We start from the raw sequence: 15715 nt of genomic DNA, 5'->3' as shown, positions 1-15715 counted from the left end.
AAAGAAAAAGCCATAGATGTCTTAGAGTTCCTTTGTTCATCTATGTTGTGTATCATGATTCTGTGGGAATCCCCTTGTAAGTTGGGTTAGCACTTTACAAGTTGTAATCAGATTGATTATAGTGAAATTCCATCATGTTTGTGATGGAGACTGGATGTAGGCTGCACTGCACTTAGCAGCCGAACCAGGATATATCTTGGTGCAATTTTCTTCTCCTTCTACTCCATTTCTGTTTTCCACTACACAGGAGCAAAAGCCAGAATTATCTCGTGCCAAGTGACGAGACAAAACAAAAAGTCTCGTGGCAAGGGACGAGACAAAACATAGTTGCTCGTGTCCAGTGACGAGCAAAAACAGAAAAGTCTCTTCCGAAGGTCAGCAAGTGTTAGCTTCGAAAAGGGGGCTAAGATTCAACCCCCCCTTCTCTTAGCCACTGAAACCATCAAAAATTTTTTGGATTCAAATATTACACTTTAAATTTTAAAGACCAAAATAAAATTACGCCTAAAAGTAGGAGACCAATTTAATACTTTATCCAAAAAAAATAATTTTTGGAGGACTAACATGTTAAATTTGAATAAAAAAAAATAATAACCAATTAGGTGATAGGAGTGAGTATCAAAGAGAGTGTAGGGGGGATGGTCCCTGTGACTATACAAAGCTCCGCCATTGATTACTATATTGTTCATACCCTGGCCCAATAATAAAGGCCCAGGATAGAGCAAAAGACCTAATCCAAAGGGTTGGGCCTCACCAGTACCACTCTTCATCCTATGAAGTCGGTACTCACCACAACCTGTTCTAAGGAAGTCGGGCACGAGATTAGCTGGCGGATAAACACTCATTCAAATGAGTAACTGCCCCTAGAATCTCTCTAACCACTTCCACAAGCCATATCTTAACCTCCCTAAGATAGTGGGACGGTTAACACCCTAAAAATATGGCACTACTCCAACGGTGGTTATTGGTTCACCACTATAAATACTCTGACACCCCTCAGGTATCTCTAAGTCAAATACTCTCTAGACCTGCTCACACTCTCGCTAACTTAGGCATCGGAGTGTCTTTACAGGTACCACCCCCATCTCCTCACACGAACAAGTCGGACGGAGACCCCCGAGTTGCAGACCCATTCAGAATCCTCCTCCTTCACACATTTGGGCCAACCAACGCCATTCAGCCCATCAATCTCCGGTTACCCACCGTAATATTGGCGCCGTTGCCGGGGACCCGAGAGATCAACCACTGATGGCGGACAGATCCCCCGAAGAGGGTCATGTGGAGACAGATTCTGAACAAGAGAATCTGGACACGGGCAATAACGATGCAGACTTCACCCTCCACCAGGGAATTAATAATCAACACAGGGAAGGTACCTCCGGAGTAAAAAATCTGAAGGTAAACTCTTCAGAAGGGCGCGAATCAGAGAAAGAGGGACCACCCCATGTAACCGAACTCATGGGATTAGTCCACAGTAGCCTGGAACAGTTAGAACAAGAACGGGAGCGACAAAAGGAAACTGAAAAGAGCCTAAAAGAGGAGATGGAACGACGAAAAGAGTTAGAAAGAAAACTCTCGAAGTTGGAATCCTCCCTCAAAAGTTGGAACTCCCACGACGAATGAGAAGAACCGCCCACAGGAGGGGAGGATCCCTTCAGCGAGGACATAATGAGGGCGAAAGTTCCGAGGAACTTCAAGAGCCCCGATATGGACCTCTACGATGGAACCACGGATCCGAAGCATCACTTAAGAAACTTCAAAAGTCGGATGTACCTAGCTGATGCTTCCGACGCTACGCGATGCAAAGCTTTCCCGACCACTTTATCGAAAGCAGCGATGAAGTGGTTCGACAGCCTCCCCCCGAGGTCGATCACCAGTTTTGAAGACCTTTCAAGGAAGTTTCTGATGAGGTTCTCTATCCAGAAAGACAAAGTGAAACATGCACCGAGCCTCCTGGGAATAAAACAGAAGGTCGGAGAATCCTTACGAGCCTATATGGAAAGGTTCAACAAAGCATGTTTGGAGATCCAAGACCTGCCCACCGAGGCAGTTATAATGGGGTTAGTCAATGGGCTTAGAGAAGGTCCCTTCTCACAGTCCATATCTAAAAGACACCCCGTCTCTCTAAGTGATGTACAGGAAAGAGCTGAAAAGTACATCAATATGGAGGAAAACACTAAGTTGATAGACCTGAGTTGGCGACCTGGGCTCCCTCCCTCAACAAAAGAGAGGGAAAGGGAAACCAAGAAAAAGGAGGAACTCGGTCTCGAGAGACCAAGAAAATACCACTCTTATACTCCTCTGAAAGTTTTCATAGTGGATGTATACAGAGAGATTTGTAACACTGAAAGACTGCCACCCCCTAGACCCATCAAAAACAAAAAAGGGGGGAGCCGCAGCGACTACTGTGAGTACCATAAAATACATGGTCACTCCACAAACGACTGTTACGACCTTAAAAATGTGATAGAAAAGCTGGCTAGAGAAGGTCGGCTTGATAGATATCTCATAGAAAGGTCGGACGGCCATGGAAAGAGAAAGCGAGATGATATGGATAGAAGAGACCCACCGCCACAGACTCCGGAGAGACATATCCATATGATCTCAGGAGGGTTCGCAGGAGGGGGACTCACCAAATCCTCTCGCAAAAGACATCTCAAAAGAGTCTACCAGGTCGGAGAGGAGTCACCCGACCTCCCTACCATTTCATTCACTAAAGAAGATGGGCAAGGAATAATCCCTGGACACGATGATCCAGTAGTAATAACTATGATCCTGGCGAATGCCCATCTCCACAGAACCCTAGTAGACCAAGGAAGCTCAGCGGACATCCTTTTTAAGCCCGCTTTTGACAAACTAGGGTTGGATGAGAAAGAATTAAGAGCATACCCCGACACTCTATACGGATTAGGGGATACGCCAATAAAACCACTGGGATTTTTGCCCCTCCACACCACTTTTGGAAAAGGGGAAAAATCAAAGACTCTGAGTATAGACTTCATAGTCATTGATGTAGGGTCAGCCTACAACGCTTTAATCGGCAGAGCTACCCTTAATCGACTCGGAGCGGTGGTATCCACTCCCCACCTTTGCATGAAATTCCCGACTTCAGCGGGGATAGCAACGGTAAAGGGAGACCAAAAGTTGGCGAGGAAATGCTACAATGAAAGCCTAAATCTGAAAGGAAAGGGAAGAGAAGTTCACACAATAGAGCTCGGCGGTGCAAGGGTCAGAGAAGAGCTGCGACCACAACCGGGAGGAAAAACCGAGGAGATACAGGTCGGCAAAGAGGAAGGGAAAAATACTCATATAGGAGCCAACCTAGAGGAAACTCTAAAACAAGGATTGACTAAGCTCCTAAGAGATAACTCCGACCTCTTCGCCTGGAAGGCCTTTGACATGCCTAGGATAGACCCCGAGCTCATGTCCCACAAGCTCTCGGTTTATCCGGAATCACGACCTATACAACAGAGAAGACGTAAGCTCGGCCCAGAACGAGCCCTAATAGTAGAAGAACAAGTGCAGGCGCTCCTGGAAGCTGGCTTCATCAGAGAAGTCAAGTACCCAACATGGCTAGCCAATGTAGTGCTAGTCAAAAAATAGAATGGCAAATGGAGAATGTGTGTCGACTATACTGACTTAAATAAGGCATGTCCCAAGGACCCTTATCCACTACCAAGTATTGATACCCTAGTGGACTCCAGCTCGGGGTATCAATACTTATCATTCATGGACGCCTACTCGGGATATAATCAAATCCCAATGTATGAGCCAGACCAGGAGAAGACATCATTCATCACACCCAGAGCTAATTTCTGCTACGTGGTCATGCCATTCGGATTAAAGAATGCAGGAGCCACATATCAAAGGTTGATGAATAAAGTGTTTTCCTCTCACCTTGGGAGTCTAACGGAAGTATACGTCGACGACATGCTGGTAAAGACCAAGAAAGAAGTCGACCTCTTGTCAGACCTCTCACAAGTCTTTGACACCAAAAGGCTGCACGGGATGAGACTAAATCCCGCAAAGTGCACCTTCGCGGTGGAGGCAGGGAAATTTCTTGGATTTATGCTAACACAAAGAGGGATCGAAGCCAATCCCGACAAGTGTAGAGCCATCCTAGAGATGAAAAGCCCGACTTGTTTGAGAGAAGTCCAGCAGCTGAATGGCCGACTTGCAGCCCTCTCCAGATTTTTGGCAGGATTGGCACTAAAATCCCTTCCACTGTTCTCCTTATTGAGAAAAGGATGCCAGTTCGAATGGACTCCTGAATGCGAGGAGGCGTTCCAGGAGTTCAAAAAGTTTTTGAGCCAACCTCCTATTCTGACCCGACCAGTATCTGGAAAAGACCTCGTCCTGTACTTATCCGTAGCGGACAAGGCTGTCTCATCAGCCCTGATAAGAGAAGATGAGGTCGGACAACATCCAGTTTATTTCATCAGTAAAGTTCTGCAAGGCCCTGAGCTAAGATACCACAAACTAGAGAAGTTTTCTTACTCCTTAGTAATAGCCTCACGACGGCTACGACCTTACTTTCAGGCTCACACAATAAGAGTCCGTACGAACCAACCCATGAAGCAAGTCCTCCAAAAGACGGATGTTGCAGGGAGAATGGTTCAATGGGCAATAGAGCTCTCCGAGTTCGACTTAAGATATGAAACTCGGACGGCGATCAAAGCCCAATGCCTCGCCGACTTCGTTGCAGAATATGCAGGGGATCAGGAGGAAAAACCAATTACATGGGAACTCTATGTAGACGGATCCTCCAACAAAACAGAAAGTGGCGCAGGCATAATATTGGTAGATGAAAGAGGAACCCAGATAGAGGTTTCCCTAAAATTTGAATTTCCAGCTTCAAATAATCAGGCAGAGTATGAAGCCTTGATTGCTGGATTGAAGCTGGCAGAAGAAGTCGGTGCTATAAAGGTGATGATATACAGCGACTCACAAGTGGTGACCTCCCAGATAAGCGGAGAGTATCAGGCAAAGGACCCAAATATGAAGAGGTACTTGGAGAAAACCTTGGAGCACCTTGGGCGCTTTGCAGAAACCGAGGTTAAACACATAACTCGGGATCTAAACAGTAGAGTGGACGCCCTATCCAAGCTAGCAAGTATCAAACTGGGAGGGAACAACAGAAGCCTGATCCAAGAAACACTCCAGGAACCCTCGGTAGTAAAAATAGAAGACAAACAAGAAGTACTTGAGGTAGTCGGTTTAAACCTCGGATGGATGAACCCCTTGGTCGAATACATGAAATTTGACATCCTCCCTAAAGAGGAGAAAGAGGCTAAAAAGATCCGAAGGGAAGCACAACACTACACCTTGGTGAGAAATATTCTCTACAGAAGGGGGATATCAACACCATTATTAAAGTGTGTACCGACCTCAAGAACTGACGAGGTATTAGAAGAAGTACATAGTGGGATCCGCGGAAATCATCTCGGAGCAAGGTCACTAGCCAGGAAAGTAATCCGAGCTGGATTCTACTGGCCGACCTTGCAGAAAGATGCCACAGAATTTGTGAAAAAATGCCAACCATGTCAGATGCATGCAAATTTCCACGTGGCTCCCCCAGAGGAGCTCATCAGTATCACTTCTCCATGGCCCTTTGCAAAATGGGGAATGGATTTGTTAGGTCCTTTTCCCCAAGCGCCAGGACAAGTCAAATACCTAATCATGGGAATAGATTACTTCACAAAGTGGATAGAAGCAGAACCATTGGCCACCATCACCGCTCAAAGAAGTCGGAGGTTTCTCTACAAAAATATCATCACGAGATATGGGATACCTTATTCCATTACCACAGACAATGGAACCCAATTCACCGATTCCACCTTCAGAAGCCTAGTAGCCAGTATGAAAATAAAACACCAGTTCACCTCGGTGGAACACCCACAAGCTAATGGGCAGACCGAGGCAGCCAACAAAATCATACTGGCAGGGCTAAAGAAAAGATTACAAGAGGCAAAGGGAGCCTGGGCCGAAGAGCTCCCCCAAGTGCTATGGGCTTACAGGACAACGCCCCAATCTGCCACTGGAGAAACGCCCTTCCGACTAGTCTATGGCGTAGAAGCAATGATACCAATAGAAATCAAGGAACAAAGCCCAAGGGTAATTCTCCATGACGAGATCGGAAACATACAAGGGCACAAAGAGGAGCTCGACTTGCTCCCAGAAGTCTGAGAAGAAGCCCAGATAAGAGAAGCAGCGTTGAAGCAAAGGATGACTACAAGGTACAACAAAAAGGTCATTCGAAGAACATTTTCCCCGAACGACTTGATCTTAATCAGAAATGACATTGGAGTCAACAAATCAGGAGAAGGAAAACTCGCTGCTAATTGGAAGGGACCTTACAAAGTCAAGGAAGTCTTAGGAAAAGGTTATTACAAAGTGACCGACCTGAACGGCACTGAGTTCCCAAGGTCGTGGCATGCTTGTAACATGAAAAGGTACTACAGTTAAAAAAGCGAACTCTACTCCCTGATGTACTCTTTTCCCAACTTCATGATTTTTTCCCAAAATCAAAGGGTTTTTTCTGGAGAAGGGTTTTTAACGAGGCATCATAGTAGAGGCTAAGGGAAAAAAAGCTATTAAAAAAATCCTTAGTAGCAAGAAGGTACCTCCCCAATCAATAAAGATCTTTTTTTCATTTACAATATCTCTTATAAACTTCTTTCTATTTTTTAAGTCTTTCTACGAAACGCGCCGACTTAAGCTCAACAAAACGTGAAAATCTCATGAACCGACCTAGATGGTCGTCAGGATAAAACGATGAGGTACAAGTCGGTGTAATGAGGTTATAAAAGTTGATCGTAAAATACTCGGAAACATCCCGACTCATAAGTCGAAAGGAAAAAACCGAGTAGAAAAGAAAATGAATCGCAAAAATAACCTAAGTCAAAAGAACTCAATAAAACAAAGTTGAGTATACAGAATAACAAAAAAGAGATTGAAAAAATCTAGGAAAAAGTTTAAAGACTGTCCAAAATTCCTTAAACAAAAGGGCTCAGAAAACAGACAAGCCAAAGGGAAAGATTTTCAGAAAAAGATCAAGGGGACTTCGAAAAATCAAAATCAGAAAAGCATACACGCATAAGGTAACTTAAACCCTTATCCAAAAAAGGGTATTTATTTTGTTAATTTAAAACCCTTATTAAAAAGGGTGCTTTTTAAATATTTTGTTAACGGCCTTAAAAGGCCACAAGAAATTGTTCAACAAACACCAACCAACAAACAACATACAAAGAGTTTAAAAAAGGGGGGACTCACAGGCCGAGCCCCCATATAGCCATAAAAAAGTTATTTCTGCAGAGGAGTAGACGGATCACCACCACCAGAGTCAGGAAGAGCACCACCAGGATCGGGGAGAGAGGCAACCACGGGAGATGAAAAGGAAGTCGGAGGAACAACAAAAGAACTCGAAGCGTCCTTGAAACGAGGAGGGGACTCAATAATCCTCTGCCCTCGAGTCTTCAATTCTGACTCGGAAACGATTACGGGGGCAGGAGGATCCACAATAGCACCATCAATGACGACTTTGTCTGGATCTAAAGGAGAAAGATCCAAGTCAGGAGCAATAACTCCGACCTGCTCCTTGAAAATCCTCCAAGCCTCTTCGGCACCATCAGCGATAGAGTCCTCCAACTCGGCATACGCATTTCGAGAGTTCAGCAAATCCTTCTTCACAGACACAAGATCTTGAAATAAGCTCTGATAACTCTCCTGTGCTGCTTTCCTCAAACCCGCCTCCATATTGCATTGGGCTTGCAGCTTACTCTCCTTCTCTCGAAGGCTATCCCTCTCCGCCCTCAGCTTGGCGACCTCCTCCTTCAACTCCCTCTCATGCTCTTGATAAGAAATAAGCCTTCCCTCCAGCTCCTCAACCTTCGAGGTTAACCCCAAAGAGTTGAGAGGAGTCTTCTCAAAAATATCCAAGAGCTTGCCACAAACACCCGCCGCCCTAAAACTCTCCTCAGCCAGAGTGGTAAGGTGGTTCCGAACAGAGACATCATCCATACTTATATGAGGATAAATGTTCTTTCGGACGAATGCAAGAGCATCTGCCTTAACCCCACCATCAAAAGAAGAGCCAGACTCTAAAGTCTTGCGCTTCTTTTTCTCTGGCTCAGAAGGAAGTCGGGCAGAGGGGAGCGGCCGAGACAAAGCTGAAGAAATTACAATGGGTTGGGAGGGAGTTCCCATAGTCTGAGGAGGAGGAGGAGGAGAAGGAGGAGGAGGAGGAGAGATGATCACCCTGGTACCACCAGTCCTAGCCCGAGATCTTGCCTTAGCCTCCTGAACTCTTTGGTAAGATTCCTGAGCATTCTTCCTTGCCATATCTGCAAAAGAAACAATTAGCAAAAATTACAAGTCGGCAAACCTCAAGTCGGCAGATACAAGTCGAAAATAAGAAATGTATATACATATATAAAAACTACCTAGTTCGACCGAACAAAAGTCGGCGATCCCAGGAGAAATTTCCTAGTATCCAAGTATGGGGCCCTCCCCCACACTTCTCGGAAAAACCCCACAATGGCCGCCTCCACCTCATCCAGGTCGTCCAGACCGTACTTCTCACAGGGAGAGGCCTCCAACCAATAGAGGGGGAAGCGAGGGAAAGAATTCTCATCCAAGAAAAAGGGGTGGTGACCCTCTACAGCTTGCACTTTGAAAAATTAATTTTTGAAGTCGTGGAAGGATTCGTCAAAAAGGGTGAAAATTCTCCGACCTTGTATGGCTCGGAAAGACACCCATTGCTGTTTGTTATTTAGCCCACTGAAGGGCTTAGTCATGTGGAAAAGATAAAAGAAAATCCTCAAAGAGGTCGGAAAGTCCAAAGCGTGACTTATAAATTGGTAAATTTTCAGAAAACCCCAAGAATTGGGGTGAAGCTGGGTAGGGACAACTCGACAGTGGCGTAAAACAGCCATTTCAAATTCAGAAAACGGAAGAAAAACACCCAAACGGGTGATCATACATTCATACATAAAGAAAAAATGAGGAGCCGCCTCATTGGCCCTCCCAAAACAAACCCGGTCTTCTGGACCCGGGACTACCAACTCATACTTTGGCTCGTCCTCCTCAGAAGTACAAATTCTGTGGCGAGTACGAAGGTGGGTGATGAACTCGGCATCAACCAAGGGTTCCTCCCCTAGGACCGTGACATCAACCCATTGAGAAAGAACATCTACGGAAGCCATTTCTTTTTCTTATAAAGGGTGACGAAAGCCTACAAAAGAAAAAAGAAAAGGAAAATAAAAAACACGGTCTCTAAAGGGAGGGAATACGAAACCAAAGTCTACAAACCAACCTATCTATCTACAAAATAAAAGCATGCAAACACAAAGCATGTTACGAAAGAAGAAAAGCTAACCTTTATCCAAAAATGAAGGTTGGAAGAAGCAGAAGTCTCCGAAACACAAGAGTGTAGCACGAACAAAGAAAGAAGAAATTTGAAAAATTGCAGAAATGAAAAAATGAAAGAGAGGAAAAGTATTTATAAACATGCTAAGGGGGCTAATGGTAAGAGCGGGGCAGTCATTAATGAGAATGCACCGTTACCAAAACCTACGCACATCCCTAACGGACACGACCAAACAAGTTGGCTACAACCCCGAGCAGAATACTCGAACCCAAATCTTGAAAAAGTTGGGCTCGAGTAGGGGCACTGTTCATATCCTGGCCCAATAATAAAGGCCCAGGATAGAGCAAAAGACCTAATCCAAAGGGTTGGGCCTCACCAGTACCACTTTTCATCCTATGAAGTCGGTACTCACCACGACCTGTTCTAAGGAAGTCGGGCACGAGATTAGCTGGCGGATAAACACTCATTCAAATGAGTAACTGCCCCTAGAATCTCTCTAATCACTTCCACGAGCCATATCTTAACCTCCCTAAGATAGTGGGACGGTTAACACCCTAAAAATATGGCACTACTCCAACGGTGGTTATTGGTTCACCACTATAAATACTCTGACACCCCTCAGGTATCTCTAAGTCCAATACTCTCTAGACCTGCTCACACTCTCGCTAACTTAGGCATCGGAGTGTCTTTGCAGGTACCACCCCCATCTCCTCACACGAACAAGTCGGACGGAGACCCCCGAGTTGCAGACCCATTCGAAATCCTCCTCCTTCACACATTTGAGCCAACCAACGCCATTCAACCCATCAATCTCCGGTTACCCACCGTAACATATATATATAACAAAAAAAAACTATTTTTACTCTTAATTATATCAATTAACATTCGACATTATTATATATACACATATATAATTTTAGGCAATTCAAATTCAATATGCGTTCTTTTAATTTGTTTATTTCTTGCTTAATGTGATGTAATTTTGATCAGACATAATTCAACTCATTTGATGAAAAAATAATATATTTCATTAATACATACCTGCAAAAGTTCTCATAGATGGTCCTTTATCCAGAGGAACACTTGATACGATCTCAACGTCTACTTTTAAAACTGTGAATGATAACAGAATATATGTAGTTAGGTAAAAAATACTTACATTCTTAAAGAAGAGTATTTCTTTCACATGAATTTATATTATCAAATTATATTTGGTCCTATTACTACTTTAATATTTGGTCATAACATACTAAGTTACTAACCTTGGATTCAAATTTGAGTTAAGAAATTATTACTACTACTATTATATTAAATTTGAAAAATGTTTTTATCCAAAAATAATAATTAAGAAGTTGATATTATTATTTTAAAAAAATTTAGTTAAACACATTGAATCATCTAATTTTTAACTATTATCTCATATAAGAATATTTTAATGTACATGTCATATATATATACAAGACAATACTCACAATCGTAACAGATCCAATGTAGAATCCCAAACCTAGTGCCACTGGGGAATGCAGAAGGCATGTGAACCAATGCCTTTAAGGGCCGGAGACACTCTGATTCATGAGTAAGGGGTAGCACATCCCCATGTTGTAGTAGTAATTTCAAAGCAACATCTACCATATCCACCCAACAATAAATTAGAAGAGCTCATTTTAAAATGCAAGAGAAATATTAGTAGAATTTATTATTTTTAATTATTAATTTAATTTTTTTAATTTAGTAAAAAATATATTTTTAGTTTATATTTTTTAATTTTAATAACTAATTATAGGCATAAATAATAAAGAGGAGTGATAAAAAGTCGGCAGATTTTGTGATATGTGTTGGGAATAATACATCATTTTTCTTTGAAAAAATACCTTTTACAGAAAAATAAAATAGACACAATCACAACACAAGAATTTAACGTGAAAACTCCATTTACTGGAGAAAAAACCACGGCCGTTGTCAAATGACAATCAGAGAATATCACTATATGAAAATTGTTACAACACATAGACTTCTTTCTCTCTAACATCGGCACCCCAGTACATCCACACTTTCAAAGCAAATATTTAACTACACCTCACAACACTCTCTAATCAAAAGGTATAGAGGAAAAGAAAAGTCAGATACAAGCTTTAAGTGTTTTCGACTGGTGCAAAAAATATGGAGAACTTAGCCTCATATTTATAGCCTAGGTCACCCACTCCATTTGCTATCTTAAGCAATGTGGGACTAATTCAACCAAATTTTAACAATCTCCACCTTGATTGAAATAGTCACACATCTTCAGCTTCCATAGTCAACATCGACAATTCTTTGCTGCCATTGTCTATACCGACAATCATAGTTCAGAGAACTATCATACTCCACCATGAAAAGTATACTCACTTGGAATTAGACCACTCCAAACATTTTGCCTTGGTACAGATTGAAACCTTGCTGAAAATTCATGGTGCAACTTTCAAGGCTTTTCCAGGAAGTTCTTCAGCCATCGACATAACTCCGCCACACACCTTGCATCTCAACGCCAACCAATGCCCGTGTGCAATTTGTGGACCCGATTGCCACAACTTATCCTTATCCATGGCAATGCGGCAATACCATGAGGATACTTCTCCTTCAACGCCTTGTGCAAACCTGATTGTATCAACACATCCTTGACTTGTATTTGTTACAAGCCAAAATTGATTCTTCCATCAAATTTCTCTATTTCAACCTTCACAGCACTTGAATATCCTGACATTGTTGCAACCATATATTGGAATAGTACAACTCAGACCGTGCACTAGGAAGGGTCCCCAGGAAAGAGAGGTGGGTCACAATGGACACACTTAAATACCAAGTCTTTCCTTAGCCAGAACCTTTCCAAACTACACTCTCACAGTGTCACACTGCCTTCCAGCAACAACAACAGCAACCAAAGATCAACCCCGAAGGTCAGACTAGGCTGCAACCACAGAGCATACTAAGAATAAATCCCACCGAACCGAAGCTCTGATACCACATTGTTGGGAATAATACACCATTCCCCCTTGAAAAAACCACGGCCGTTGTCAAATGACAACCAGAGAATATCACTATGTGAAAATTGTTACAACACATAGACTTATTTCTCTCTAACATCGGCACCCCAGTACACCCACACTTTCAAAGCAAATATTTAACTACACATCACAACACTCTCTAATCAAAATGTATAGAGGAAAAGAAAAGTCAGATATAAGCTTTAAGTGTTTTTGACTGGTACAAAAAATATGGAGAACTTAGCATCATATTTATAACCTAAGCTACCCACTCTATTTGCTATCCTAATTAATGTGGGACTAATTCAACAAAATTCTAACAATATGTAACTATCAATTAGTCATAATTAGTATTTTTTATGATGTGAAATTATATAAAATTACTTACTCTTCTTTTATTGGTTAAGTACTAACAAAATTTTAATAAAAGCGCTCGCTCCTTAGACTTACTCACCAAATATTTCAGCGCTGATGCATCGTGAAAGGAGCAAAACGGCATTGCAGGCATTATCCTTGAGCAACATATTCTCGGGTGTTTTAGAATAGAGGTAGCGAGTCATTTTCTTGTGGCCCATAGCGGCAGCAAGAAGAACAGGTATCTCGCCGTCTTTGGTCTTCATCTTAAGCAGCACTTGTGCGCGACCACCAACACTAGTGTCTTCAACCATACACTTTGCTATGCTTCTGTTGCCGATAAGATCAGCAACAAGAGCGAAAGCCGTGTAACCGCGGTTGTCTTGCCTTGTAAGTAATCTTTCTCTGCCTTCAGCTACCAATTGCCTTACCATGTCTTGGTGCCCAGCAATTGCCGCCACGTGGAGCACTGTCCTGCCAGAATGGGACGTAGTGGAGTATATAGCCATGTCGTCCATGTTCAGGATTGATTTTACTGCATTCCAATCATTCTCTTCCACACTCCTGAACAACTTGCAATGTCTAGGAACACCGCCCATTACACCACCTGCAATTAAATATACATGAACTAATAAATAGGTAGGTGTTATCCAGAAAGTTTTGTTAACATTTTTATTGGTAAAAATTTAAGTGCAATTAATTTGTGAAATTGATTAATTAAGAATATTAAATAATTTATTAAATTTGATTAAATTATCATTCAGCTATTAATTTCATATTAAATTAATTGTACGTGAGTTCTACTTTTTAAGATTAAGTTTAAGTTTTTTTATTATTGAAAACTACTTTTTATTTAAAAAAATAAAAAAAGGTAAAGGTTAATAATAAATAATAAAAAAGTATGAAATTAATTTTAAAAACACCTTTTACATGTCAAAAGTTGTATAAATTATCATACTTTCTGTGATAATAGTTGTCATCATAAATTTTTCTACAAAATTTAAAACCGTCGTATTTAAAAAAAATCAACATTTTATAAAAATAATGTAATTAACTAAACAACGAATTACAAATAAAATCTTCTATAAAATTAGTTTTTTGTTATTATTTAATAAATTTTTTAACAAAAAAATTATATTATCTTAAAATTAAAAAATTAAAAATTGAAATGTCTTTTCTTTAGACAAGATGTCTTATCCTTCGTCAAAATGAACAAGAATTGACTTGGGTCTATACTCTTTTCTATCCCTCCATATAATGTCTTCTATAGCTAGCTTTTTTCCCTTTCCATAAATCATTGTATTAAATGAAAAGGACACACACTAAACAAATTATTCTCCCTCCTTGCACAGAATATTCCTTTCGTTTTGTAGATATATAATCATTTATATAAATTTTTAATGATAAATAATTAATCATAATATAGTATAAATTTTTTTGAAAAAAATAAACAAATTTAAATTTTAATTGTTCCAAGAATTTTCAAAAATAAACTTACATAGAATCGGCGTTTCAAATTAAAAAAAAAAAAGCCTTAATTATATATGCATGAGAAATATATCAGTGTGAAAATTCATAAAAAAATTGTTTTATGTGAAATTAATTATTAAAAATTGTTACATAATTTAATAGGTAGAACTAAATTATTATTATTCAAACTGAATTAAATTATATGTAAATTTTCACCGTATGTTAAATATCTAATTATTTATATGTGTTTATAGTTAGCCGTTTAAAGTTTTTGAAAAAAAAAAGTTTGATAACAGTGAATAAAATACAGAAATAGAAAATATATTATAATTGTAAATAAAGAGTAATGGCATATAATAATGAATAAAAATATTATATATGTACACAAAATTAATGATTAAATTAGTTATTATATATTTATATATAAATAATTATATTATTTAATTTATTTTTAATGTATAATTTATATTTTAATATGTATTTTAATTGGGGATTGTTTTTGAATTAACATATTTGTAGTTGGATCAACTACCAGATATTTGTAGTTGGATCAAAATTCTCTAAAAGGAAAAAAAAATTAGTAAAATGATAAGTAAGAAATTAATTATTTTTAAATTAAGTTATTGAATACATGCATATTTTATAAAAATTATAAAATCGAGGGTGAATAATCACTTACTTTATTATTTTATCAATTTTTTAATATAAAGGATAAATTAATTGTAATTAATAAAACAGGCCTAGTCAACAAATTATTATTCAAATAGTATATACTCATATAAAAGTTGTAGGTTCGAGTCTCATTTTAAAAAAAAATATTATTTGTATATTAAAATTAGTCATTAAAATCAGCCACCAATATATTTATATATAAATACATATATAATTTAATTTATTTTTAATGTATATTTATATTTTAATATATATTTTATATAATAACTAATTTTAGTAGCTGATTTTTGTATATACCTAGCATAACCCTTCTAAATTAAACATAAAAAATAAGACAGTCCTGGCATCCTTCATGGTAGCATACCTTGTTCAATATCTATGTCGGCTTGTAAGTTGGAGCCAAAAGACGCGCTCAAGTGGTTCCAGGCTTCTTTGGCGGTTTGAAAGCGTCTAATCTGAGCAAAGGTATCTGAAGTGCATGAGAGTTGAATGATGTGCAACGCATTTGCATTCTGCCTCTTCCATTTTCTTGATGCTGATGCTTTTTCAGCAGCCGCCGTAGGATGAGAATTACTTTCCACAACGTCCCATAGACCTCTTCCCATGAGATAGTTCCTCATCAGAACACTCCAGTTCTCGTAGTTGTCTTTTGTGAGTGCTTCACTAACTATTCCTCGGGATCCAACTGCCGCCGTCATCGTCGTCATCATCATCGTTAACTGCTTCACAATCTGATGAGAATTGAGAACCGGCCTTTAGTTTGAGCGGTGAGGAAGCTACTACTACTATTCTCTGTCTCTCTCTGCTATTTTTTGGATGACCAAGTGAGGGA

General features: G+C 40.0%; 1 protein-coding gene across 1 annotated transcript; it reads right to left on the bottom strand.

Moving 5' to 3' along the window:
- Window positions 1-7285: 7285 nt before the first annotated feature.
- On the bottom strand, window positions 7286-15715 carry LOC107487014 (uncharacterized). Its single transcript, XM_052262040.1, has 5 exons — window positions 15248-15715; window positions 12842-13348; window positions 10840-10992; window positions 10409-10480; window positions 7286-8342 (listed from the first exon to the last, which is right to left on the bottom strand). The coding sequence occupies exons 1-5, from the start codon at window positions 15594-15596 to the stop codon at window positions 7303-7305; spliced, it is 2121 nt and encodes a 706-aa protein (XP_052118000.1). The 5' UTR covers window positions 15597-15715; the 3' UTR covers window positions 7286-7302.

The sequence above is a fragment of the Arachis duranensis genome, chromosome 5, assembly GCF_000817695.3.
Source record: "Arachis duranensis cultivar V14167 chromosome 5, aradu.V14167.gnm2.J7QH, whole genome shotgun sequence".
Taxonomy (NCBI): Eukaryota; Viridiplantae; Streptophyta; class Magnoliopsida; order Fabales; family Fabaceae; genus Arachis; species Arachis duranensis.
Note: the sequence above shows the minus strand (reverse complement) of the source record. Positions and strands in the feature narration are given on the sequence as shown.